Raw genomic sequence first — 27,339 nt, 5'->3', positions numbered from 1 at the left:
CGGCGGCCGGCGCGACCAGGACTTCATGTCCCAGCATGCTCACCACCCCGTGGTCACGGCGGGCCGGGGGCGCTGCGGGGTTCCTTGCTCGTCGGAGCTTGTTTTCTCGGCGCTGTGCCCGGCCCTCTTGCACCGCTCGGGGTTGTGCGTATTTTTCTGTGTATATTTTCTGTCCCCACGCGCTGTTGAAAAGCCTGTGGAGGGATGAGTGCTGCTCACTAAAACAGCGAGGCCGCTGTACTCACGACCCGTTCTCCTGCCCCATCTGGAAAGTACGTGTTCTTTGCAGCTTCTCAATTCCTACCAATGCATTTGCCATGTTGGAGTGCAAGCCTCAGGTCTGGATCTCCTTGCCCTAATCTTTATAGCAGCTTAACATAATCTTTCACAGTTCTTGTGCAATGTTTTCCAGCCTGTAGTCCTGAGTCTTGTGAAGTGCCAGGACACCGAATCTCTTTAAGTTTTCTGGGGACAGAACCACTTCAGCAATGTGAATTTCTTGCTTTGTGGCATCCCCAAGACCTCTAGAACCCCAAGAGCTGTTCCCTTTTGTAGCCATGCCTTCTGCACTGGGAGGCCAGAAGGATCCCCTCCGTCCAGCTCCCTACTTTTTCTCGGTTGTTCTGAGATTTTTCTATAGGGTTTAATGTTGTGCTGGATCAGAGGTTGCCTCTGGAAAATGCTTGGAACCGATTGTCCCCTCTTTCTCAGGTGCTAGATCTGCTGAGCAGCCACAAAGCACAGTCTTACAAACTCAGGATGGAAGTGTGGAGCACCCAACAGAGGCTTGGCCATACCAGGTTGAGGGGACACAGCTTCAGGGAATCCGGGAGATGCCCAGATCTGTGCCTGTGTGCTGAGCACTGCTGCAGGACAAGCACAGCCCCTGGGCTTCAAGGGGAGCAGCTGCCCGGGAGCTGCAGGAGTGTCTCAGGAGGGTGCTGCTGGCTGGTGGCTGCTCAGAGCTCTGCAGGACAGCTCTTGCTGTGGCAGATTGCTTTCACAGGCGATGGATTGGCAAACTCAGGGTGCTGGGGACTGATCTCTCATCTTACTATTCTCTTTTGCTGGCTGTCCTTTGTACCTGCCCATGGATAAAGTATTTGTCTTGTGGAGCACAGTTCATTTCCGTGGCTAATATGGCTGTGGCTTTACAGATGCAGAAAGTAGGAGATTTGCCAGCTTTGTGAGGTGAGGTCTTCTCTTTAAATCTTGAACTGGGAAAGCTTGAAGCAGATACGATTTAAACGTCTGCCCTCTCCTGGAGATGATCTCTGGCAAAGTGCAGGCTTTTAGTCCTTCTGAGGCAGCAAGTGAAGAAGGTGAACAGGCTATCCAGGGAAAGGGCCTCAGCACCAAGCCTGACAGCTCATTTGAACACTGCTCTCAGATACATGAGTGATTTTGGAGTTGTCCTATGCAAAGCCACAAGTTTGACTCCAAGATCCTTGTGGGTCTCTTCCAGCTCAGGACATTCTCTGACTCTAAATGGCAGCCTCTGTTACTGAGACATTTGTATCCTGAGGATTAGTATCTCTAGCTCATTCCATGTGGTCATTGAAAATGAGTACCTGCTGTTCCCTTCCCAGCTGTCCTTGGAGCTGAGCTGGCAGGGTCTGAGTTAGCTCATGGCTTCCCTGAGCCATCTCATCTGCCTTGTTTAATCAGGAGTATTGCTGTCTTCTACCCAAGCCCTCTGGCAGGACAGAGTTGGGCTCCACATGCTCTCCCTCACTGCTAGTTGGACAGTAGTTTACTTGCATTTTGCTGTGATGAGTGGACATAATAATTGGTGCCTCCAAGAAGAGGTGCTCATTTGAATTGCCCTATAGGGCTTACTCTGTAGAATCAGAGCTAACCCTAATTCTTTCGCCTCTCACTTTCCTTTCTCACTGTGCTCAGCTGGTGGGAACCAGCTTTGTTTGTGCCTCAAACCTCCTCTAGTTTGGCCCGTGCTCTCCCCCCACTCCTTCCCGAGGGTTCTGGCCTGCTCCCTGGAGGGAGATGAGTGACAACTCAGCTTCCTTGCTGAGGCTCCTTAGATGTTTTTCACTCTGTTTAATTGTATCCTCTGTCTAACCCCAGCTGCTCTCAGACAGCTGCCAGATGTCTGAACTGTCACAGGTCTAGCAGAGGACTCATGTCACTGTTCCCAGCATTTGCTTTCCCCAACGGCTTTGTGCTACAGTAAAACAGCATCCAGAGAATATCACTTCCCTTGGGGATGGCAGAGATGTCTCTGTGAGGTGTCTGTGTCCCAGGTGTGGTTTTATGGTTTGGGATTTTTTATTGTTAGGAAAAACACAACACTCTCACTCATCTCCCTCAGGCTAATGCTAAAGTCACATGGGCTACATCATGATTTGGTGTCATCATGAAGCATTTATACAAAAAGAATCATTAGTTTTCAGTGTTCTCCACAAGAGTAAATAATTATCACCAAGACACAATGTTGTACTGATTATAACAGAAGGGATTTTCCTTCTGCTTTCCATCCACAGCTCTTGAAACTTTTTTCTGTCCCTGTTAAAGAACCATTGCTCTGCATTAGGTAGGAACCTCAGAGAAACTCACACAAATTGTTTAAAAACTCATGGCAATTTGTTAACTGAAATGAAGTTAAAGGACATTCTAATTCCTTGTCTGTTTTTCTGATCATTCCAGCTCTTGACCATAAGCATATAAACATCCATTTCTATCAGAGGGAAGTACTGATGAGCGCTGAGTCTGGAGGTCAGTGTAGCTCTGTTATTAGATTTTCTTTCATAAAAATATTTTATCAATTTGGTGAGATGTTTTCAATAATGGAACTTCATTGCTGTTCTCCTGTAATTAAATATTGATTCCCTATTTCTTTCCATAAGAAGCCTAATGCCTTCCCTTATCATGGCACTCTCCCACCTGTTGCTAAGCTCTGATATGTTGTCTGTTGATACGTTCCCACCCCTCTGCTTTTTCCTGCCCTGGCCTCACAGCACATTGCCTCCTGAATTTCTGCCACTGCAGTTGTTGGCGTGCTGTAAATCTGATCAGGGAGCCGAGCTGGTTCTAACAAGTGCGTCATTGTTTGGGGTTTTTGTTGGGTTTTTTTTCCCCCCAAAGTGGTGTGTTTCACAGTGCTGCTGCAGGAAAAAATTCTGCTGGCACAACTGAGAGAACAATGTGAGCAGGGTAGGTGGGGAGGCAGAGGTTCTACTGCCAGAAAACACAACTGCTCTGAAAACACAACTGAATTGCTCAGCAGAGCTGCCTTCTGCTGCCTCTAGGCATGACTTTGTTGGAAACCCCATCAAAGTGGTTCCCACTCCCAGTAACTGTTCCAGTAGGCATTGCTAAGCTTAAGGGACTGTCAGTGTTACCCTTCGAGCAGATCTACAGCCTCTGACCTGAAAAATCAACTGAAAAGTCTGTTCTGGAAGGAAGTGCCATCCACAGCACCTGCAGAGAGAGACAGAGATCATAGGAACAATTTCCCACTTACTCCAGAGTTACTAACACTCTGGGAAATGGTATTGCAGCCTGTCTTTGGTTTAGAGTTCTCATGGTCAGGTGAGGTGTCCTGTTGTCCCTTTACAACACAAACCGACCTGTGTATGGGAAGGGTTTTGCACTGTGGCTGGGGCTTTGAGCAGAAATGAGGTGGCTGATTCTTCATGAACCTGCATGATGTGGAGCTGTTTGGAGCTGTTGCTGTCAAAGACAGGTGAAATCCAGTGCCTGAACATTTTTGCCAATGTATTTGCTTGCCTGTCATGAAAGTTGTTTTCTGCTGACTTGTGCCACTGCTTGTACCCATGTAAGAATAAGAAAATGCTATTAAATTGGAATAGGAGCAGTTTCTTCATGAGGTAACAGGTGTCACAAAAGGTAGACACTGGAGGCTTAGGCTCAGGAAGTCCATCCTTGAACTTTGGCCTAACCTGCTGCTTGCCTCATTTCTTTTAGAAAGAAGCAAGAACTTGTTGAGAGAAGCAGAGGGGTTTTCTCCATCTGTGAGGTTTCGACCTCATAGATTTCAGCTCCAATGAGCTTTCCAGTGCCATGGAGATCAAGGTGTCTGAAGGTAAGTGTGTCTGAATCCAACATCCTCAGGATCTGAAGAACCTGGCAGGGTTTTCCACAGCAATGCAGATAACAGAGCTTTACTGTTCAGGACATTTCAGAGATCATACTGATGAGAGGCACTTGCTGTGCCTGGTTTTACTGGTAGGGCTGAGAATTAGGCACCTAAAGGCAGGAAGAAAGTACAGTCTGGAGTAATGGCCTAGCACTTGGGCCAGAGTTAAAACTTTACTCTGAGAGCAGCATTGGTATGCCAGGACAGAGGTAACATGTGTGTGCCTGTCTGCTCTTTCATCCTCCCTCCCCGTGTAGTGTCAGAGTAATGAAAAGCTGCATGTGAGGGCCAGTTATGATACTTATCACTTCCTCTGACAGTGCCAAGATACCATTTTTTAATGTGGCTCCATTTTTGTTTTGGTGCTGACACACAGCCAGCGAGAAGGTGTAAATTGCTCACTTAAAGAAGGTTCCCTTCTCAGCCTCTTTATCCTTTTGGATTTATGCCTTGCTTTTAGGATATAAAACACCCTTGTGTTTGAATTAACACTTAGCATTAAAAGAAATCAAGAACAAAGGGCTAATGTTCCTTTAAAAGAAAAAAATTCATGCCCTACTTTAGTAAGATGCTTAAGATTCTTGTGAATGGAGGCTGTAAGGCATGTTAAACTGCCCTGTGTTCTGTTTTTCCAATTTACTAATCCTGCTGATTCAGACTTTACTCGCAAACCTGCTACAATTAACTGCTTTGTAGATGCAGTCGTAACATGTCAGGTTGCTGTTAGGGCAACGTCTAATGAGCCTGCATGTCCCATCAAAGGGTTAAGTTTTTTCTTTAACATTTATTCTGAGACATATCAGTAGGGCCTTACTGATCAAATGCTCATGCAAAACCCTTCATATAGTAATAACCAGCTAGTTACCTGTTGCTGTACTACCTGCAGTATTAGTAGTAAATATTTATATCCTAGTAGCATCAGAAACCCTGGCCAGTCTTACAGCAGAGGCACCCAGTAGCTGTGTTGGCAGCTTGCTACAACACTTGGAACCATGATTCACTTACATGGGCACCTATTTTTATTTGAACTTAATGTAGCTTGCATGGATGCTTGTTGGTATTTCTGTTTCAGTAGGAGGTAAATGGGGATGTTTTTTAATAGAGTTTGACACAGATTGCAGACCACACTGAATCAGCAGTGCTGGAGGGGCTAGACATTGGCTGCTGTTTGCTTTTAGTTTTGGCATATGGGGTTAGAAATCTGGGGGAGGCTAATTCTTTGGTCTTTTGGTGCAGATTGCACACATATCTCCATGCTGAGTTTTGAGCTGGAGGAGAGCAGTGCTGGAGAAATGTCTAGAAACAGCAGGAGCGGATGATCTCAGCAGTGACCTGACAGCCTGCCTGAACTAGAGTAGAGCTGCATGACCTTTAATGTTGACTAAAAGATTCACTCTTTACTGTCAGGAACCACTAAAAGATGGAAATGATATTGGCTTCTCGAGGTGGGCAAACTCTTCTTCTTGATTTATTATTTGGATTTCCCAGAACTGGAAGCTGGGGGGGGTGGGGGGCTGACCCAAGGGAGGCAACTCCAGGAAGGGAAACAGCCATTTTGTTAAGTCATTCACAGACCTGCCCTGTCCCACATCCTACCTGAGACGTAACCTGTTGGCTGCCACCTCATGTCCCCTTTGACCTGTACTTTATACCCCTACAGCACTGCCCTGTGTTGTTCTGTTTTTCCACCCCAGGTGACAGACACTGATGCAGGGCCTGATTTGTGATGTGTCCATCAGCTTTTGCAGTTGCCAGAGGGAGCAGGTGCTGTAGTGCTTGGCTGCAATGGGGTCAGAGGATTCCCGGCTATGGTCCTTTGTTTCATCCCTCTCCTGTCTTCTGAGCTCTCACTTGGTGGACCAGAACAAATCAAGAGAATTTAGTGTGTTATCTCTACTAATGCCTTCAAATGGTTTGATTTTTTTTTCCCAAATATACTGTAAGTTTTGGGCTATGGTAGATATTGTTTAAACTGTTGGCTAGCTAAAGCTCTAGGATATACAGCTGGGCTTAGGTTGTACCTTTTAGGGAGACTGCACAGCAAGTACAGAATAGATACAGACTGACCATAGATATATTGTCTGACAAGACCCAGCATGGAGCAGCTGACTTGACAACTGCTGGTAAATGGCTTCCACTTGTGTGGCAGAAAACAGGCTGAGAAATTTTGTTATTTGAACAGAAAGTTCTGTGATGACCATAAAGGGGTGGTTGCTGGTTTGTTTTATGAGAATAGAGTACCATAGTGGCAAAAGGAGGGCCTTGTGAAGTTTCCTAATGTGGTTTGAATTTTTTAATTCTATTTTGCTCTGAGGTAACTTAATTTTAGAATTGCTGTCTGGTGAAGGAGAAGGGAAGAGATGAATGAATGACACTGAATTCAGAAAGCCTTAAGACTGGGGGGAAAGAGGACAACAGCCTATTTGATAGTGAAGGCCCATCCAGCAGGTGGGATAGTGCAGGAGACAGCTCTGTGGCATTCCCACTGGTCCTTGCTTCTCAGTCAATACAAAGGACTTTGGGATGTGGCACAGAGTCAGGGATGCTGTGGGGGGAGTCCAGCAGAGCTCAGTTAGGATTAATTTTAAAAGTAGGCAGAGTCTGGTGACACTCAGAGTAGCAATAGGACTCATCAAGTGGAGTATTGAGCACAGATCAAGACAGGACACAGTGGCAGAGGCTGCTCCTGTGAACTTCATCTCATTCTGTTGCATGAACTATGGCTTTTGCTTTGAAGATCAGCCTGAGATCTGTTAGTTTTCCCTCTCCAGTGAACAGCTGCTTCCCAGAGTTCAACTCTGCTTCTTAGAGTGGATCTGAATATGTGAACAGCCCTTGGCAGATCATGGGCAGGGTTTAAAAGCCTGAAGTGGCTTAGATCTCACTGAACGTGAGCTAGAAAGTGACTTGGTGTATCCGTGAAACAGACTGAGCAGGATGTGAGTGGCCAATTCCCTGTCACTAATTGTGGATCCCAGATTAGACTCTGTAAAATAAAGGGAGCTCTTTTCCCAATGCTTCTCTAAGGCCTTTGGTGAAAGCAGGTTCCCTTTCTGCTAGGTAGCCACAAATAGTATTGTCCACAGTTGCCTTCCACCTACAAATACTGAGATCCTTTTCAAAAAGCAGGCAAAATTTCTCATCCTGCCTCCAAGATTATCAGAAGGGAAGTTGAAGCAATGATCATATACGTGTCTTGATTTGCTTGTGTGATCAGAGGGCATAGCCAGGATTAGCACAAAGGAAACCTTTGACAATTTTGTTGTCCCCAGTGAAATCCTTCTTAATCAGAATCAAATGAGTGTCTAAATCTGGCTGAAAGGCATGTTTCAGAACCCATGAACCTTGTCTTGTTCCAAGTAGAACCTGTAATTTAGCATCAAAAGCTTCAGGAGTTCGAACATAACAGAAAATTTAAAAAAAATTACTGAACAGGGCTGACTGCTCATCCCTTTTCCTACAGCTCCTAAGAAAGACCAGTGTGAAAAGAAACAGTAATGCTTGTGAGAGTCATCTTGTGGCAACTGTTGTGTACTTCTGAAAAAGAGAGAGGATTAAAATAGGGGAGGGGAGAAGTTACCCTGCGGGAGATTGTCAACAGATGTTCCATTGTAGTTCAAAGAGCACTAGTAAAAGGCTTCTGCTGCAGGGATATATTAATTTTGGGTAGTTCATCACAGGGAGACCTGTTTTGTGACTGGGAGGATACCATAAGGTATCTTGTTTAGTTACCATAAGGTCACTTACTTAGCTCTTTATTTGAACTCTGGGTGGGGAATATGGTCTACCTGTAAACAGGGAGGGAGCTGAACAGCAGGAACAAACACATACCTCTTTTCTTCCAGCTGTGACCACTGTCAGTCTGATCAAGATCAAGCTGGTTTTGTGGTTCAGGAGGTAATTTGGCTGATGGGTCATTCAATAGAAAAAATATTGCAGAGGAACTGAGGCTAACCATTGTTAAACTGCTGGGGCACGTGAGGCAGACCTGTGCTGAGTATGTCTTTTAAATAAATTTATTAGACAGGAAGTGGGAACTAGCACAAGGAAGACTGTGCAGGCTGTTAAGCAGATGAATAAATTGATCTCTTTGTCTTTAAAATGCACAAATCTATCAAGTTTGACGCTGTTTAACACCCTATCTATGCTTCCTTCCTGTAATAGTTAATAATTTCTTATAAAAGCTTACTAATGCTGCAGAATCAGCTATGGTGGGTGATGTGTATCACCAGGCACAATTAGAAGGTCCTCTTCTGGGTAGGTCTAAGTGGTTTATCTTCTGAGATTGTTTTGAAGTTGTGCTTTGGGTGAAGGTTGATTTTTCTCAGATCTGTGAGGAAAAATGTCCCCTGTAGCATTGAAGTGAGGCAGAGTCTTCTTTCAAATGTGGTTGAATGGGGAAGTTTTAAGTCCTTTGTTATGTTACAATTCAGGGGGATTAAAATAAAACTAAACCACAAACAATGTGAGGATCCAAATACTGATGGAGACATTTCTATTTGCAGTCATGGTCTTCAAGCTTTGCTTATCACTTAGGTATGTATCACTAGGACCACAGTTATGGCTGCTTTATGGACAGGAAGTGCAAGATTTCTTTTTTTCCTTGTGGGGAGTTGGAAGGGAATATTGGAAAGAAGATTCCTGTCTCACTTCTGCTATGTAGTGAAGCAGAGGTAGCAAGTAGATGGGAACATCCCTGGCAGAGGCCCAGGAGGTACACTTAGAAAAACTCTCCCCCTTACCCCATGACAAATACCCATTTATCCTGCTATGAATGTGGCCATTGAAATTTAAGTATAAATAATGTGGAGGTGTGCAGCCTCCTCTTTCCTTCCTAGGTGTCTGGGAAATGCCAGTAGGCATTTCTGTTCTCCCCTGGGATGAGAAGAAAATCGGCTACTGAAGCTTCTCAGGTTCTGCATCATTTCATAGCCTTCATTACTTAAAATTTACTGCTCTGCCTCCCTGATTTGCTTCTGCACTTCTGCTCCCTGGATCAGTGGAGTGCCTTTTTCATTCTGATTTAAGTACTAACAAGCACAGGGGACTATTATTTGTGGGAAATCCTTATGGGGTTATTGGTCTTATGAGTTCCAAACACTGCCTTGTCCACTCCAGTGCTCCTCGTGGCAGTTTCTCTGTTTCTCAGCACTGACTGTAGCCTTATTTACAGACTTGCAGTGTGACGTGATGGTTAAATATGCAGTGTCTAAAGCTAAAATACAGGCACTGAGCCACGAAGGACAACTGAGTGGGCAGAGAACTGGCATGTAGCACAGGTAGCCCTGCCCTTGGCACAGCGGCTTTAGCACTGTCACTTTTCAGCTGCTCAAATCCCTTTACCTTCAAAACATGAGTCTGGAGAGAGGAGGAGGGGAGGGCAAAGGTGGCAGGTGGTTCTCAAACTCTGCTTTTCTTTTAACTGGGTCTTTTTCCCTTCTAATTAGTTTTAAACCTAAGTGATTCAATTGATTCTTGGTCCCTTGCTATTTAATAATATACTTGTGCCTTAGCCTAGGAGGCATTAAAACTGAACCTCATCAAAAGCAAAAGCTGTGTTCATGGGGAAATGCAGAAATGGGCAACAGTTGATTTCTGGTTCTGTCAGTTTGCTTTGCTGTACCAGAAAGTTGAAGCCCACACAAGTGGCCCATGGTCTATCTGCAAACCTGGCCACCTTAGAGCTTGCACCTGGCTGGGAGGTCAGAACTCAGATGGGCGAAGGCAGAAAGGTTTGTTTCTCCCAAGGGCAGCTGCCTGCACAAGCCTGTCCTGCTGCTGCCTCTCCAGCTAACACAGCCCTGCACTGTGCAACCTCTTTAACAAGGCAGCTCAGCAGTTCTGCAGAAAATGAATCAGCTCTGAGTGGGGTTAGTGGTAAAAAAGCAGAACATTGGAAACTCCAGCATAAAGCGCCAAAATAATGCTGACTTTAGGCCTGAGAAAACTGGCTTAGTCGTGGCATGTTTGTTCTGTTACTTAGTTATTTTGTTTTGTGTGGTTATATGCTGGGACAGGACTAAAATCTCTGCAGGGTTTAGAGTTCACCCCCATGTCTTCAGATTACTCAGCAAGCACTTTGCTAGGCTATGAAGTCTTTGCTCTCCCCTTGCTCTAGATCTTCCAGGGATTTGCTTTTCTCCATTTATTGTGGGAACTTTTTAAAAAATAGCATAAGCCCAATGACCAAGTACTTTCACTCACCACATTTTGTTTTTACAGTAGAAAATCCTGTAATATAAACAGTCTATATGACATGAGCTGACTAATTTTGCCAAAGTATTCTGACAGCTTAGGAGAGATTGTTAGCTCAGGAGAGACTCTTACCAGGTCTGTACCAACAGCTGGGCTTTTGAGTGCTTCCCTCCCTGAGCTCCAAAGGGAAGACCCCAAAACAGCTATAAAGCTAAACAAAAAGAAGTACATGACTTTCATTTTGCTTTGTCTGTTGTACTATAGAAAGAAGCATGACAGATGATGCTACTTAGGTTTGGATTAGGGTGGCTTTCAGGATATTTCTGTAAATAAGGTTTGGGGTTATGTTGACAATGGATGAGAGTATCTTCAGTCAGAGGCAAAGGAAGAGTCTAGAAGTGTAGGTTAAATTATTTGGTCTAGTGTGGTTCTCTAAGACAGATTTCATCTGATTTAGCTGTGCAGAAATTAATCTCAGACAACCCAGACAGGGAATGACCCTGACAAGAAGGAACACAAGCAGGGGGTGGTGTCCTTCTGAACACCATAGTTCATAGCTATCTGGCATTTTCTAGTATCAGCTTTGTGAGTCTTCCTGCCCCAAACTGCTGCTCTTTATCTACGACAGGATTCACTGTGATATATAAAAGCTTTTCAGTTAGATGTTAGCAATGAAAATATGAGGACCAGGACAGCTTTGGCTTTTGTAACTTTATTGCAGAAAAAAAATCCACTATCAACATATTTTACAAAGAAAGTTGCACTTTGGTGTTGGGTGAGTTTTCTTCCTCACCCATTTCCCCTGGACAGTGATGTGTGGGAAACCAGAATAACCAGCTCCTGCCCTTTTGATTGTGTGCAGAGACACTTTCCAGCTATGCCAGCCTGCACCAGTTCCAGCCAGGATGGAGTTCTAGTTTCCACAACTAACTTGCCAACTTTGTGCCAAAAACCAGTAGCACCCTGCCCTCCGGCAGGGGAAACAAGTCTGTAGCTAAGGAGATGCTCTGTGCAGACAATGCTGGATACAAAAGCTTTGGAGTTGTGACAACTGCCCTTTAGTTCTCATGCAATAGTAGGAGAGAACCAACCCTTCTTCCCTATTTCATTGGGCATCCTTACAATACACAGATGGAAGGCCAAAGCCAACAGCTGAACCCAAACTGCACTGCAGCCATTTGTCAGCCACTTCAGAAGCAATAACACAGGGAGGAGGAACTGCTGCCTTGCCCAGTTCGTCTATTTGACCCAGACTAGTTCTGCTCCATCTTCAGATGCAGATAATTATCATTTGCAGATAATTTGGGCCTTGCTGATGAGGAAATTCTGCTTTTCCTGCTACAACAAGCAATAACAGCACTGGGGAAAAAAAATAGGTAGTTTTGCTAGTGAAGCCTGATGTCTGTCCTTTGTGGGGTCAGTGATGTTGCTACTTAAAGGAGAGGAGAAACTGAGGCTTGTAAGAGCAATGTGGCAGATAATCTCTAGCCCTTGCTTTATCCTGAGGGAGCAACTGGCTTAGCCAAAAATCAAACACTCTAAGGTGAGGGCACTGAAAGATCCTTGGACTTACACTCAGAGGCTCTGGTCTGTGGGTTTCCTTGAGGGGCCTCTAGAGCCATGGATGCAGTCTACAGCAGAGATATTTTGTGGCAAAATTGCAGAATCTAATCAGCCTAACACCTAGAAAGGGAAGGGGAGGAAGGCACCTACATCCAGGATCTGTCCTCATGACAAGACACCGACTGGCTCAAAGACCAATATCAGAAGGTAAAGGAGCTTTGACTTTGCATAGCACAGGAGGGAGCATGAAGTATTAGTTTTGTACAACTTCCAGCAACCAGATGCTAGCAGGGAAATGAGAGGTACCTGAGGAAAGGCATGTGTCAGTCCAGGCAGGGAAATGGACTAAAGCATTTACTGAGCCGGGGAAAGGAGTTTACACATAAGCTGAAAGCATCAAGTGTGGGGGACACAATTTCCTAATTTTGGTGAGACCAAATAAGTGTGTCTAATTGGCATTAGACTTGAGTCCTGTCAAACTCTGTTAAGCTAAAATTATGTTCATTTTTCTCCCAGCAACTTCAAAACAACATCAAGTAGCAAGGGCACTTCTCCAGTGGCCACAAAACTCTTTTCACTGGTTAAAGAGAAAAGATATGCATGTAGTAAAGAAGCAGAGCAGTCTGTTACCATCCTGGTACATGTTTCAGGATGGGCAGTGCCAATCCCAGGACTAAAGCTGAAACAGGAACAAAAAAGTGCCAGAAAAAAACCCCAAAGAAACCTTAAAAATACAGAACAAGAGGGAGCCCAAGAGAACTGACTTTCACATCCTTGGCTCCCTCAGAAAATAGCAGTCTTCTTTCCTAGCACTGTGCTGACACCACCAGTGTTAAGAGCCCTTGTATGGATGACTGGCCTACCTCCTTTGAAAAGCAGCAGCCACCAAAATGGACAGAAGACATCCATGCAGAACACGATGGCAAATGTTGTCTTGGCTAATTGGTCACCACACTAAGAGGAGGAAGCACCTCTTCAGGGCATTATTTTGAGGAGAGCCTGGAGGGAAGGGCCAGACTTGGGCTCTGATTCGCAGCATAGAAACTTCAACACTGAACTATTTAAAATGTCTAAAACAAAAAGCCATCTGAAAAGGATCTTTCAGTTGTGTGCAAATCACAGCCCCTCATTCCTCAGGAGATCGTCTCGGACCAAGTCCTCAAGGCCTTTTCCTCTGGGAAGTTCAGCTGGCCAGGCAGAGGACAACCTGGTTGCCTAGTAGCTGTAGAGTGAGAGAGGGGTGTCCTCCATCATGTCATCCTAGAAGCAGAGAAGAGTGTGCTTTAATGAGATGTCTGCAGGATGGCAATACAGTCCCAGCCTGGAAGAGTGCTGTGCAGGCAGCACAGCCTTCTCTCCACACTGTCACAGTGTGGCCATCTGCCTAGTGATCCACCTAAATGCTGTCCCTGTGCAGTTCTTAGATATTTAGACTGCCACGCTCCCTCCTGCTCCAGCATTTGGAGAGAAGAGGTGTGTGTAAAGGAACTGCCTGCCTGCTGCAGGGATGTGGAAAACTAGCTGTTGAAAATTCCACTCAGCTTGAAACAGCATCAGCTTGCTTGACAGCTGCCACAGTCCTATGTCCCAGAATGCACAGTGAGTTAGTTGCAGTTTCCCCAGAGCTAATCCATCCTCCAAAACCCTCATGTATTTTTATGTTCCAAAAGTGTCAAACACAGACAAGACAGACAGACAACATCCCTGAAGCAGAGCACAGAATCTGCTTTGTCACAGTCACAAAGCAAATAAATCAGAAAACAGTTGAAGAGGCTAGGAAGGTGTCATTTCAGGACAAGTTTGGATGGAGCTCTCCTTCCTCCCTCTATTTAACCTCTTAGCATTCCCCTGCAGAGTGAGGGGAAGGCAGAGAGCTTCTTTAGTACCCAGCCTTGAGACTTGCTGTCTTGATTCAAACCCTGGATGGAAGGAGAGGGACCTAAGAGGGAACAGGAGTGTGTGATCAGCATTGCTGCCGCTGCTGCTGCAAATATCCAAAGCATTGCTAATGTAGTAGCAGGGGAACTGCAGAGCAGTCAGGGGCAAGCCAGACCATGTCAGGCTGGGCTGAAGGCATGACTCACCATGGGCAGGTCCTGCAGGCGCCGGAACTCCATGCGGCTGTTGTGCTGGCGGTACCTCAGGAAGCCCATCAGGCCGAAGATGCCCACCATGACAATGAAGACAGAGATCACGGTGATTACCAAGGGATCAGCCCTTGTCGTATCAGCCAAATTGGGTTGCTCTGCAAGGACACCAAGGGAATGAGGCCAAAGGAGAGTGTTCAAGGGCTGGAGCAGCAAAGCTTTGTCTTTTCTGGTTCTACTGAGTATATAACCAAGAGGCAATCTGAGGTAGCTCCAGCCCTTTGCCATGTTTTCTGGGAGCAGGGACAAAGGCAGAACATTTACCTGAATTTTCATCGTCTCCAATATCCAACACAGAAGCTTTCTCATGCCTGGGCTCTGATGACTGTGCCAGTGTAGATGTGCTGGTAAGGATGGCATCTGTGCTGGTAGATGTGGAGCTGGTCCTGAGGGGTCTCACAGTCACAGTCCTGAAGGCAGTGGCAGAGGATGTGCTCCATACAGTGGAGATAGGAGCAGAGAAGGTTCTGGGCTCCAGACTGCTCTCCTCTGTGGCACCCACAGGGCTTGTTCCTGGCCTGGTTTCAGACCTTGCTACTGTGGTCTCCATGGTCTGCCCATCAAAAGGCCCCTGTTGAGAGCTGTTAGTTGTTGCTGCAAAACAGGAACAAGCAGTTATTTCAAAGGATCTGGAACTGGGCAAGATGGAAGCAAGGCTGTAAGGAAGACTGGTAGGAATAGCTTATTGTCAGTCCCTTTGAAAACAGCAGGCCCTATAGCACAGCCACCTGTGCCTCTATGAGCCATGCTGTAAGTCACAGTGCTTAAAAAGTTCTCTTGGTTTTCATATGTGCCAGTCTGCAGTGTGCACCAACCTTGGCCCACAAAGCCTGTCCGTGGGGACAAAGGACAAGCAGACAAGCTCAAACAAGCTGCATGCAGCCAGGGATCAACCCAGAACGAGACACTGGCACAGTTCTCTCATCCTTGTGGGAACAACCAACGGGGTTGCCCAGGGACTGGGTAGCAGCATCCTCTGGGGCTGTGTTGGTGTGTCACAAACAGCAGGATCCCCAGACACAAGCCAGGACAAATGATGCGGTTGTGCATGAACACCGTGCAAACCAATGGCCAGTCAATATCTGCCTTGCATTAGGAGTGTGTGACAGCCTGGTAAGCCCCAAGTGGGCAAGACTCGCAGACCTTATAGCCAGTCCCCATGCTGCCCAGGGGGATCTGAAGGTACAGCAGGGGTTCCCATGGCTACCCAGGGATGGATGGGCTGAAACTTGTGCCTGCACATTTCCATTCTTTGTGAGGGAAGGTGTGCTGCCCCATTCTTTAAGCAGCGGGGAAGGCTCCTGTCAAACTCCCACCCCGGTGCCCAAAGAGTCCAGCTGGGCAGCACTGCTGAAGCATGTTGTAGCAGATGAGACACATAAAGGATGTCCCTACACACCATCAATGTCCTCATCAGAAAGCAGCCAGCACAATTTATACCATAATTCATGTGGTTTGCAAAGAGGATGCTGAACTAACACCTCTGTAAGTAAGTCACACTGAACTAGCTATGTTAATGGCTTATTGTCTTCTGCATGTCTCCAGTTTCCAGGAGAGTGCTCAGACATTTCCGGGTTGTGCATCCTTGAGGCAGGACTTTCTGCATAGGTAGTTAAGGCTAAACCTCACCTGGCACAGTGTTCAGAGGAAGTGTGGGGGTTGCAGTGCTGGCCTCATCTGTTTCTTCAGTTGTGCTGAAAGGTTCTGTGGCTTTGTGGCTGGGCTGGTTTTTCTCCAGAGTGCTGGCAGTTGGGGTAGGGGAAGGGATTTCAGTGCTGTTGTTGACTGACAAGCTCATGTTGTGGTGCTCAGGATATGTAACTGTGACGTCCTCAGGGCTGGCAGTGGTGGAAGCCTGAAGTCTCTCTGCCGTGGAGCCTGCCATGGGCGTGGTAGGGATGAAGGCATTCTCTACCTCTGTAGCATGGGCCCCAGTGGCATTGAGTGTTGCAGCAGTCAAGTTTTTCTCCGGGCTTGTCTGAGGAATGGCAGTAGTCTCTGGACTGAAGTCAGAGGCTTGCGAGGTTAGCACTGTGCTAGGAAAAGGTGATGGTGTCTCCAAGGTCTCTGCTGTCTTCTGTCCCTGTCCTATGGAACAGTTAAGAATGAGAAGTTTGTCAGAGATTTCACAGTGAGAGGAGAAACAGAGCAGAAGAACAAAACCTGAACCTCTTTATTCTCTTAACTCCAAATCCAGCACCGGTTCACACTTGGGAAGGGGATTCAATAGCTCCTCTGTCCTTCTGGCCTTTCAGAGGCTGAGACCTGCTCTAGGGGTACCCTTCCTTTACCTTCTTCCTCCTTAAGCCCTGTGTTCTTGGGGTCAGCACTCCCTCTACTCCAGAACAACGTTGAGCCTTCTTCAATGATTTGGGGTTGTTAAAGATACCACTTGAGACCTCATTCTGTAAGAAATTTAGATAAGTCTTCCTTGGTTCATTAAGAAAGAGTCAAAAGTGGTGCTGAAAAAAATGTGCATGAGGAAAATGTGGAAGTAGACCCTCTAGTTCCCCGGCCCAACCAAGTGGAGGAAAGTGGTATTTAAAAAGTCTGTGGCTGGCAAGGGTAAAGCATACATTGTGAGTCATCTCAGTAGCAGAGCGGAATTGCTGCTAGAGGGAAAGGTGAAATGGGTAGCAAAAGAGTACTACAGCTAACAGGGCTGGTAGTGTGCTTTGGAAGCCGCCTTCATGAGCCATTTACAAACACATCACCTGCATGAAGTGCCACTATTGTCACAGAAATGGGGAACTGCTCAGCCTCCCGCTACAGCAAAAAAGGCCACAAAAAAGGCCAGCTTTCCTAAGGAGAACCTGCAGCACACCGAGGATCCCCCCAGATCCACAGCTGTCAGACAGTGTGACAGCATATGGGAGGAGGAAAACCACAAGATCCCACGAGGGTTTTCCAGGGTGTAAACAGGAAGAAAACGGAGAAATGCAGCCACATCAGGATGGACTCTCCAGACATTTTAAAAACCGCACAGTCAATATTTTGATGATTTCTGTTCAAGTTTCTGCCCAAGCCACAGAGGCCTGATGAGCCTACTACGGAAAAAAATTAAGGTACTGAAGCAAATCCATCATTATGCCCCTTCTCTCCACAGTGAAGGAGCATCCAAAGCAGATGCCATCACCAAGAAACTTTCATCCACCAGCAAAGCAGCTCACTCTTGTACTGCTTTGGGGAAATCTCAGCAGTTTTTAAAAGCTCTTCAGGACAGACATAGTTATCAGAGCTCTTCTCCAGCTACAGCACTTAACAGGCCCTAAAAAAAGACACAATACATCTCTCTCTCTCTTTCTCTCTCTCTCTACCTTTGCAGTACCCTGACCAGTTGGAGAATTCAAAATCTCAAAGCAGCCTGATGGAGCTCTGCTTCCCCAGCCCAGGGCCTCAGTCCCAGGAGGGCTCCCGCAGGAATGCACAACCCCGTTCAGCACTTTTGGAGAACAAGTTCTCACAGGGAGCCCCAGCTGGGGCAACTTAAACATGAAGACCAAAGGCGTAAGTGATGCTCCCTTTGGCCTCACCTGAATCCAGCTATCTGTGGACAGAACACGCCTCCAAACATGCCAAGCTGCTTTCTGCAATGGAGCTCAGGCATAGGATACCCTTACACCAGTAACACCTGAATGGAAAAGAGCTGAGCACTGCGTTTCCTGGGATCAGGCACCAAAATACGCAGCTCCTCATGTGACAATTGTCAGCCCTAACCCCAGCATTGCTATTCAACACACTGCCTGCTGGGTGAGATCCCACCGGCTCCAGAGCCTGTGCTGGGCAATGCTGACGGATCCCAGCTGGGCACTGACAGATGCTTGCTCTACCTGCTCCCACGCAGCAAGAGATGCACACAGAGCCGTGCTGTCACCGTGAAGTAAACAGGAAAGGTGGTGGCCAGGTGCCCAGCTAGTGGCAAGCCTGGCTATGAGCTGCTTTCAATAGCTGGCCTGTGCCTCGGACAGCCTCCTCATGAGGTGGCAAGCCATGACTACGGTCATGCAGGAGAAAGATTTATGGAAAGCTGTCTTGCAAACAACTCTGAAACCATCATGCCAGTTTCTGACTGCAAAAGGAAAGCCAGAGGGAAGGTGGACAAGTCTGGACTCTGCACACCAGGGCATCTCCCTGAAGCATCAGGAACTAACAGCCCTGACAGGAGGTGCTGTGGGACCGGAGGGTTTGTGGGGATATGCAGCTCCCCCACCCTGCTGCACATACAGCTCCCTGATGTCTGCAGGAGTAGTATTTCCCTAAGCTCTTCTCTCCACGTAGCCACACGTCTCCTTCCCACAGAATTGTCTGGTGTCCAGCACTGCCAAGGAAGTGGTTCCAGGGCAGCTGGGCTGCTCTGGTCCAGGCCCGGTGTAACAGCTCTGTGATGTATACAACCTGGTTTGTAAAGACTTGGAGAAGATGTTAAAATTGGCAGGTGAGGAGCAAGGGAATCGCTCAGAGGCCTTTGAGCATGGCAGGTGCTAATTGCACCTGGATTAGCAGGTCATCAAGCCCAGCACATCACATCACCCCCAGCCCATCACATCACCCCCAGCCCACGAAACAAAGGAGGGCCTGAAAAAACCGGAGAGCCTAATCCAGACTAACACAAAGACTCAAGCCATTAAAACACGGGTGAAAGACGGAGAAGACAAGAGCCTTAAAATGGCCAAGGAAACAAAAGACTGTGAGTAAATCCTGATCACCCGGAGACAGACAGACAAAAGACGCCCATCACCCGTCTGTCAGCTCCTAAGAGGTAAGAGGAGAGCCAAAGCCAGCACTCGGTCACCAACCAAAGCACCTGGAAAATCTCCTTTAGATGCAACTTGGTGCTTGTGAGCTGTGGGTGTAAAGAGTGCAAGCACAAATGAGTATTGTATCAGTTTTGTTTTAAAATAAAAACACTCCTTCAAAGCGCAATGCATTGAGAATTGCTACATCGTTGCTGCAATGCTACAGTTTTGTTTCCCAGTTTCCTTACCCGAACAGGCAACCCATTCCCATCCAGCTCCGGTGCAAACCCTGCGGTACAGAGGGGACAGCAGTGCTGCTGCGGCTGGCTCTGCTGTGGGAGACCCAACAAGCCCCGCACAAACCAGCTGTGATCCCCCAGGATCCAGCCCCGGGGGTCTGCTCTGGATCCTTGGTGCCCAGCAGGTCCGAAAATCCCCCAGATCCAGCGCTGTCGCTGCTGCTCCAGCCACTGGGCAATGACGCTTTTAGCTGTTTCTTAGTTATCTATAGAGACACAGGTCAGAGCTCGCTCCTCTGGCATCTTCCTGGAAGAGCTCTGCTTCCTGCACCACATGCCAGGAAAGCCGAGGCTGTACTGCCTAAGGCATCACCCTCATCAGCTCCTGGGTACAAGAGGGAACCATGTCCTCCTTGTTTCAGATGGAAAGGGAAGGAGTTAAGAGTGGATGCTTCACCTTTGTGATCCTCCAAGGCCTGACAGTTGCAGCAACCCAGGACAGCAGGTGAAGGTGCACTCATCCTTGGATCCATAACAAAGCAGCTACGACTGCACCAGAACCAGCTGCAAGAGCTCTGACCATAACAGCATCTGTTTCCCTGACAGGGAACCAAGGGTGGGCCTGCTTTGGTTGCACTGCAGTGCCTGCTGAAGCAGAGCTGGCTAATGGTCCCCCGGCTACAGCCCCATTCCTGCTCCGTGTCTGTACTAACCTCCAGGCTCACCCTGTGTGTGGTGAGAACCAGAGATCCCAAACCACACTAGGGCAGGGCTGGTGGATTTGGAGCAGCAGCTCTCATCAGACCATGCTGACTGCAGTGACCTCTGTCTGGGAAACAAGGGGGGCAAAGGAAGACAGTGGCCCCAGGGGAGGAGAGATACAGCCAGCCAAAAAGCCCCTGCCTTGGACAAGGGTGGGAAACACTCCCAGCTCTTTGAGGGAAGGGAGAGCTCTGAACATCAGCCCATGGCTTCAGCCCCTCTCCTGCCCTGCCTGACAACATTGAAGGGCCTCCAGACATCAACCCAAGCTCCCACCAGCTCCAGAGCAGGCATGGTAAAAATATGCCATAACGGAGAGGAGTGAAGGAAGCCAGCTCTGCAGGAGACAGGGCCATTCCTGCCCAAGTGTCAGAGCTGGGGCCAAGTGAGGGGACGAGGAAGGTTTGCACAAGCAGCACAGAGCTCTGCTGCTGTGTCAGGGTAGCCATGCAGAGCATGGACATGCCCTCCATCCTCTACCACAACAGCCACCCCAGTATATTTGTTTCTCAGAATAAAACAGTGACACAGAGCAGGGACCAGCCCACTGATGAGCTCCGGCCACAACTCTCCTGTCACAGTCTCGGCAGCATCCGCTGCACCCTCCTTCCTATCTCAGCCAGAAACAGCAGCCTGAGCTCCCCAAAGGTCAACACAAACCCAACACCACTCCATAGACTTTACCACTGTTTTAAAAATTTCTCTTAGAATGAGATGCGGGAGAGCCACACAAGGTAAGGAAGCCCACGGCAGGCTGGCTGATGGGGCTTGAGGATGAGCAGGGCAGCAGAGTGCAGGCTAAGCCGCTGTTGGAAGAGGTGCACAGAGATTCAGGAGAGAGCTTAGCACAGAGATGAGAAAGGATTCACCCAGGATTTCAGAAAAAGTGCCCGTGGAAGCAGGACTCCCTGGTGGATGTATCCTCCTGTGCAGACTGTCATTGTCAGAGGGTAGCACCTCGCTTAAGTCAGCTTCTTACACTGTGCATGTCAAACCACTGCTCTGATTCATTGAAAAGGCACCCAAACCCTTCTACAATGCTATTTTGGTGCACTAAATGAATTCAATTTCCATTTAAGTGTAACAGATCCAGTGGCAAACAACCTAGTAAAATGGAAAAAATCAATGTTTAAAAAGTAACCTATAGCAATTATATTATATCCTATTGCTTAGCAAAGTACTCCATTAAGTGTAGACATTATCTTTTGTTGCCAGTTATTACCTTTTTATGGTTACCAACCAACGGTAATTAAACAACCTCTTGAAGGAAAAAGAGCTTGAGTATAAATGGAAATAAAACCATAAAGTGGGATTTAAAACCAAGGCTCTTCATTTCATTTAAAAGCAGAACTGCAATAGCTGCCGATTAGATACTAGCCAAGCCTGATCTCTTCTCCTGAAATAGAAAAATTTAAAAAAACAAGCAGCAGAAGAGATTTCTGGAGCCCTTCAGGAAGCTGCCAGATGCACCCAGGGATGCTGTAGAACACCTTCATTGCAACAAAGCAAGGCTCAGAGACATGGATCCAGTACAAAGGGCAACTGCTTTGTAAACTCAGCTCCAGCTTGATACCTTGCAGGACCTCGGTGGAGGCAGGATGGCAGTGGGCTGCATATGCCACAGACTCTAGTGCTCTCCCTGCCAGGGCTGATGCTTGGACTGTCCCCATCCCATCCTGGGAGAAAGAGGCTGAATGGACTCCATCTGCTGCAAGGTGTCTGGGTGTAGGACAAAGGCACAGATCCCACCTTGCAGCCTCCTCAAGGGCCACAGTGAAGCTCTTCATAGGAGCAGGTTAATTCACTGCACCACACGTGGCCTCTGTAAGGTGGCTAAACTAGGGATGCTGAGCACCCAGTGTGGCCTTGGAAAGCTGCCAGGCCAGGCACGCTGCAAAGCAAGGGCTGAGGTAAGAAACAGGAATAGAAACCAGGTCTCCTGACTGAGAAGCTCCTTCTAGTCTGATAGGCAGGTGGCCACGAGCAGAGCACGAGACAGGGTCAGATTAGATATGGGGTGCTGGGCAAGCGTGGTGCTGGGCAGAGACAGCTCAGCACCCAACCTGCCCAGGCAGGCAGGAGGATGCCTCCCTGGGGCATCTGCAGATGCCGAGCTGCAGGCTTGAACTCCTGGGAAACTGAAAGGGGAGGCTCAACTGATGGCACTGTGTTTCGGACAGGGACAACCAGGGCAGAGCAAGAGTTTCAAGAACAAGGATGAGCAGCCCTGGAAACAGCACCATAAATGCCAAGCATAGGTATTTCAGTACTAGGAAAACCCATAAAACAGCACAGACATGCCCAGAGCATGCAGCGGTGCTGGAGCCTGAGCCAGAGAGGTGGGCAGTGCCAGCCTAATCACCTGCCTGCAGGACGTAGCACCCCAGATTGGCAGTCTTCCTAACCCTGCCACATGGGACCTTCCTCACCCAGCCAGGGCAGGGAGAGATGCAAGAAACTTCTTTTCCATAGGTTTTCTCCATCACTGATCCCCCATTTAAAAGTGAGGGGGCTTATCCAGAATACCTGTGGCAGAGAAAAGGGAGAGTGAGCTGTTTTGCTCAGCCACCACTGTCACACCAGCCAGTTATTTTCCACTGGCCACAGGCAGCTATGGAGCACCCTGCTTGGCAAGAAGGTGCCCGGGAGGCTCCCACGCTGTTTGCTTTCGTTCCTCAGGGGGGACTTGAGCCATGACAAAGACCCTTTTGCCCACAGGCTGCTGGCACATGCACAGCACCCATGGCCTGGGAAGCCTGCACTTCTCTGGGGCTGCGTAACCCCAATACAGCAACAGCAGGGAGTGCTGACATTAGCCAGCCCTGACCCTGCTCATCTCAGGAGTCACAGTTGCATTGAAGGAAGCATTCACATAATTAGAAAAAATTAATTAGCCAGTTGCCTTGATAGCAACCCCACGTCAGCAGAGATGCTACTCTCCAGCACAGCATGGAATGAGCTAGGAGGCAGTCCGGACATCAGGAAACCTGCCCAGCCTTGAGCAGGCCCCAGGTCCTTCCAGCCATGTGACTACTGGTTCCATGGGCTGTGAGACTTGGAAGAGGCATCCTGCCCTGAGCAGAGGCAGTTTGGGTTACGTTGGCACATGCCCTGGCCCTGCCCTGGGCAGCCCTTCAGGGCTCAGGATGTGGTCCCAGACCTCAGTGTTGCTAAGCCCTTTAAGACCTGCCCCACAGAGCATGGTGGAAAACCCCTGCAGCAAAAACTGTGTCTGCCCACCCAGAGGGTCTTGGTGGAAAGGATAGAGGGATAGGGGACTGTGCTTTGCATAGTCTCTGCTCCTCTTTGCCTGGAGGGATGGGGCCAAGGGAGCTGAAGGAGGTGAATGCTTTGCCCTTGCCCAGCAGGTCAGGCCTTGGAAGGGCAGCAGGGAACTAAGGCTCACCCTGCACCTGGGGTTGTGGGAAGAGCACATGCAGAAATGGCATTGAAGACTGACAGCATGACATGACTGGGCTGGGCAGGGGGTGCAGGGTCAGTGTTTACCCCACACAGCCAGAGGTACCACTCCATGGAGAGGATCAAGCCATAGCTCAGTTCTGGGTGCAGGAGAACTGGAGTTGGACTGCCAGGGTGGAGATGAGTCCATCCACTCCTCCTCACCTTGGGCAACAAGGGGAAAAAAATCATGGCAAATCATCTGCAGGACCCTGCAAATGGACACACTGCCTGCCTGTGTGCACGGCCTTGGCACTGACAGATGGGGCTTTATGTGGTCATGCTGCTCCCGTCCTCTCCACCTGAGAGGCAGCTTGGCATGGGAGGGGAAGGCAGCAAAATGCCCAGACCAAAGTTACTTGGGGTTTTATTTGTAAGGCTAATGGTGCTGGAGGAAGTGGATTTCCGCAGGCAGTGAAGAAAGGCTGCATTGAGAGGCTGGGGTGGGCAGAGCACAGGGGATGCAGCAGCCTGAGCTCCCCTCACAGAAACCTGGACAGGGAGTTGGGAGCAGCGCTGCAGGACAGAGGGTGCAAAGGGGATCTGTGCTGGAAGCAGTGCAGAGAGCAGCTTATGGAAATGGGCCAAGCCCAGTTTTGGATGGATTTCTCTAGGGACTGTCAACTCTGTAGCCAGTGTCTGGGTGAACCGTTCCTTTTCTGCATCACTGTCCTGCTGGGATTCTCCGGTGTTTCATTAAGGGTTGTGCTTGCCATGCGGCATTTTCTTATTAGTGGCATGTCTTCCATGTCATCTATTCTCACAAAACATTTGCTTTCTCAACCACGGCTGGAATTAGCTAGCTGATCCAAAAGCCATGAGGACAAGGGCCGGATCAGCTGCATAGGTACCATTTTGCTGAGGCTGTGAAGGGACTCTGAGGCTGGGACACTAAGCAACAAAGAACCCAGGAAAAACCCAGTGCAACCTTTGTTTCTGGTACATTCCGGCAGTTTGAGTCTTGGACTTTGCAGCAAGAAGGCTCCTAGGAGCCAGCTGGGGTGAGGGGCTCCCTGGGGCTTCCCAGTGTGCTAGAGTGTGAGACATAGGGCCAACACAGCCAGCAGCAGCCCAGAGCTCCTCCTCCTCTCAGCCGTGGAAATCCTGAGTCCTTCCTCTGCCAGTGGTTGGCTCGGCTGGTCACCCCCCCCATCCCATCACAGCCCAGTCACACTCCGTGGAGACTGCAGTGTTACTCAGGGCTTTGCCCACATAAAGGGTGCTGGTTTGGGACTGTTTCCTGCGCTCAGCCTCAAACCCAGCCAAACCTCATCAGGCACCCAAAACCTCAGCCTGAGTGCTACTCCTGATGGGGCTCAGCCCCACAGACATCTATATTAGGGTTTTACTGGCCCTAATTAGTTATTAGAAACCGAGTTTCTATGTGTCACCCCTCGGTCTCCATTGCTGAAGACATGGGGCTGGGATCTGACCAAGGTCTAGCCAAGGTTTTTTTCTCAACCACAAGGAAGAGGAAACCTGTTTTACTTCCTCAGCTCCAGGCAAGTCCCTAAAAGCCACTGAGCCTTTGTTACTGCCAGGGTCATGGGGAAGGTGACAGCCTCCCGGCTCGGGGCACACTTCAAGCCACGCGGCAGAGCTCGGCGGTGTCGGAGGATGGGGCTGTCAGCGCAACGCTGCAAACTGCGCCTGCCCACGTGGGGACGTGTTGGTCGTGGAGCCGAGCTGAAATTTAGCCCGGGAGAGTCTGGCTGGGGCCGGGGTCTGGCTCCTGCTCCGTTCTCGACACCGGCATCGCCTCCTCTCCCCCCAGTCACAGAGCGCCCGTCCCGTCGTGCTGCGGGGAGGCGGCACAGCTCGGGCTTTGTCCGGATTCCCCTCGAGGGGAAGTTCAGCAGCGGCTCGTAGACACCCGAGAGCTGCAGGGCGGGAGGCAGGAGTCTCGCAGGGCTGGATATAGGAGGGCGAGTGCCTCCAGGATCTTCTCTCCCCTCCTCGCGCAGCCCCTCGGGATCCCGCCGGGCATCGGGTGGGAGGTGAGCCCGGGCGGCTCTGCCGGCGGGAGCAGCGCTGCTGGCAGCTGCCTTGTATGGGCAAGGCCGGGACCGGTGGCCGCGCTGCTGCCTGGACGGCAGGGCTCGCCCGGGACTTCCTCCCGAACATCTCCGGGCTACCTCACCTGCGCGCCCGCCTTGGCGACCGCGCCGGGGGCCGGCGGCATCTCGCCCAAGTTCAGGGGGCAAGCTCGGGGCGCTGCTCCTCGGAGGTTTTCGTTCCTGGGGGGGGTCCCCAGACCCTTCTCCCGCAGTCCCATCAGCGGGCGGAGGAGCCCGGGCCCCGGCGCTGCCCCGACGGCTGCTCCCGACGCTGCGCTCCCCGCCGTGGCGAGACCGGCGGGTTTCCCCGGTCCGCCCCCCCCGCCCCGACACCCCTCGGGCGGCCACCCCGGTACCTGGCAGGGCGTAGAGCAGGCAGCAGGCGGCGGCGAGGCGGAGCAGCGCGCCCCGCGTCCCCTCCATGCTGGGCCGATCCGCGCTAGCTGCGCCGGCGGCACCGGGGCGGTGCCGGGGTGGGCCCGCGGCCGGGGCGGGGCGGGAGGCGCATGGTCCGGCCCCAGAGGAGCGGGGCGGGGGCCGTCGCCGCCCCTCGCACTCCCGGGCCGGTACTTTTCATCTCCGTGTCGGACAGCGCACTCCTGATCCAGTCCCGGTTCGGTCCCCGGCACCCTCGGTCCGGTTCTCACCGCCCCCACCATCGCCGGCTGGTCTCCGGCATCCCCGGTTCGGGCACGATTCATACCAGCCACAGCATCCTCAAAACGGTCACTCCTGGTTCGGGCAGGACACTCCCAGCCCCGTCCTGTTCTGGGAATCCCCAGTCCAGGCCTGCATCACCTTGTCACCCCATGGACTGGTTCGAGTGACCTCACTCCAGGACCTCGCCAACCCTTAATTTGCCCCTGACACCCCTAGTTGAACGTGACAGTCCCACTTCTGCCATATGCAGGGATGGGGATAATAGCTGAGCCCAGCCTGGGGCATCACCCTGGAGTCCCTGCACAGTTGCAGAGTACCTGAGTCTGTGGGCATAGCTGGAGACAGAGCTGCTCTGAGCACCTCTAAATGCTGTCCTGGCCATGGTTCAGTGATGTACGTAAGGTACCATGGCTGGTTTCTCAGGGAATCCTGCGGACCTTGGGGCATTCTGGCACCTCACATCTCTCTCAGTGCCTTGGGGGCTGACCAGCCTCACCAAGGTGCTGTGAGGGCCAAGCCACCAGCCACCCTTCAGAAATTCTGACCACTTTCTTCTGGCCAGCATTTCTGAAGAAGCATTATGAGACCATTCCCTTCTGGCCAGCATTATGAAGCTGTCGGTGGCCAGGCACCCTGTGCCCATGCTGCTCTCCAAAAAAGGACCAAACCCCCCTTGGAAATCCTTTGTCACGGTGTTTCTACTCAGGCTTATGGGTGCAGCTGGAGCAAGCCCTTCTGTCCTGCCCCATTAGCTTTCACAGAAACAATGGGAAGGTTTGGGACTCCTCTGATCTGGGAAGGGTCCCTTCACCCATAAGGTACAAAGAACATGGGGCCTCAGAGGCATCCAAGGACCCCATGTCATGGCATAGTCTGTGCTGACCTTCTCTCAGGCTGCTTTGGCAAAGGTGGCGTTGTGGGTCCCCTTCTCCATCAGGTACCCATGTCTACAGCACCATGTGACAGAGGAGGAAAGTGGAAAAGGATAGTTTGTTCCCCAAAAGGTTGTTCCTTCTTCAGTGTAGGGCTCCATGATAGCGCCTGCCCTCAGTTCCAAGGCAAGTAAAAGAGTGTTGATGTGATGGAGAACTGGTTGCATCTTTTACCAGCTTTATAGGAAAAAGTAAAATCTCAGCCCCTCATTGGAAATGTGTTTTTAGCTGCTTGCTACTTGCTGCCAACAAAACTAGCTGCACCATTTTTTGCCATCCTGTTAAGGCATAAGTAATTTAGCTTGTACAAATGTCCCAGTTGTAAGGGGAATTATTTCAAGTGTATTTACAACTGCTTGGTAGGTTATAAGAGTCTTCTGCTCCCAATAGAGGCTGCAAGGCTGTCCAACAGAGCAAAACCTCCTTTGCTCCAGACAGGCTTGGGCTCTTGGTGCCACAGAAGCCTGTCACA

At 49.5% G+C, this 27,339-nt stretch overlaps 1 protein-coding gene and 1 long non-coding RNA gene across 3 annotated transcripts; one reads left to right on the top strand and one right to left on the bottom strand.

The window, feature by feature from the left end:
* Window positions 1–93: 93 nt before the first annotated feature.
* On the top strand, window positions 94–18,224 carry LOC139676642 (uncharacterized). The gene is made up of 5 exons (XR_011698687.1): window positions 94–272; window positions 2,665–2,733; window positions 3,946–4,063; window positions 5,354–5,562; window positions 17,348–18,224. It is a non-coding gene; the product is annotated as an uncharacterized lncRNA (long non-coding RNA).
* Window positions 11,005–25,735, bottom strand: LOC139676641 (uncharacterized). Of its 2 annotated transcripts, none has more exons than XM_071565824.1 (5): window positions 25,632–25,735; window positions 15,652–16,110; window positions 14,287–14,616; window positions 13,960–14,120; window positions 11,005–13,814 (listed from the first exon to the last, which is right to left on the bottom strand). In XM_071565824.1, the coding sequence occupies exons 1-5, from the start codon at window positions 25,696–25,698 to the stop codon at window positions 13,788–13,790; spliced, it is 1,044 nt and encodes a 347-aa protein (XP_071421925.1). In that variant the 5' UTR covers window positions 25,699–25,735; the 3' UTR covers window positions 11,005–13,787. The 2 variants fall into 2 exon arrangements, with proteins under 2 accessions (XP_071421925.1, XP_071421924.1); XM_071565823.1 differs by having other exon boundaries at window positions 11,005–13,135.
* Window positions 25,736–27,339: the final 1,604 nt, after the last annotated feature.

The sequence above is a fragment of the Pithys albifrons genome, chromosome 10, assembly GCF_047495875.1.
Source record: "Pithys albifrons albifrons isolate INPA30051 chromosome 10, PitAlb_v1, whole genome shotgun sequence".
Lineage (NCBI taxonomy): Eukaryota > Metazoa > Chordata > Aves > Passeriformes > Thamnophilidae > Pithys > Pithys albifrons.
This window is presented reverse-complemented; position numbering and strand designations above follow the sequence as displayed.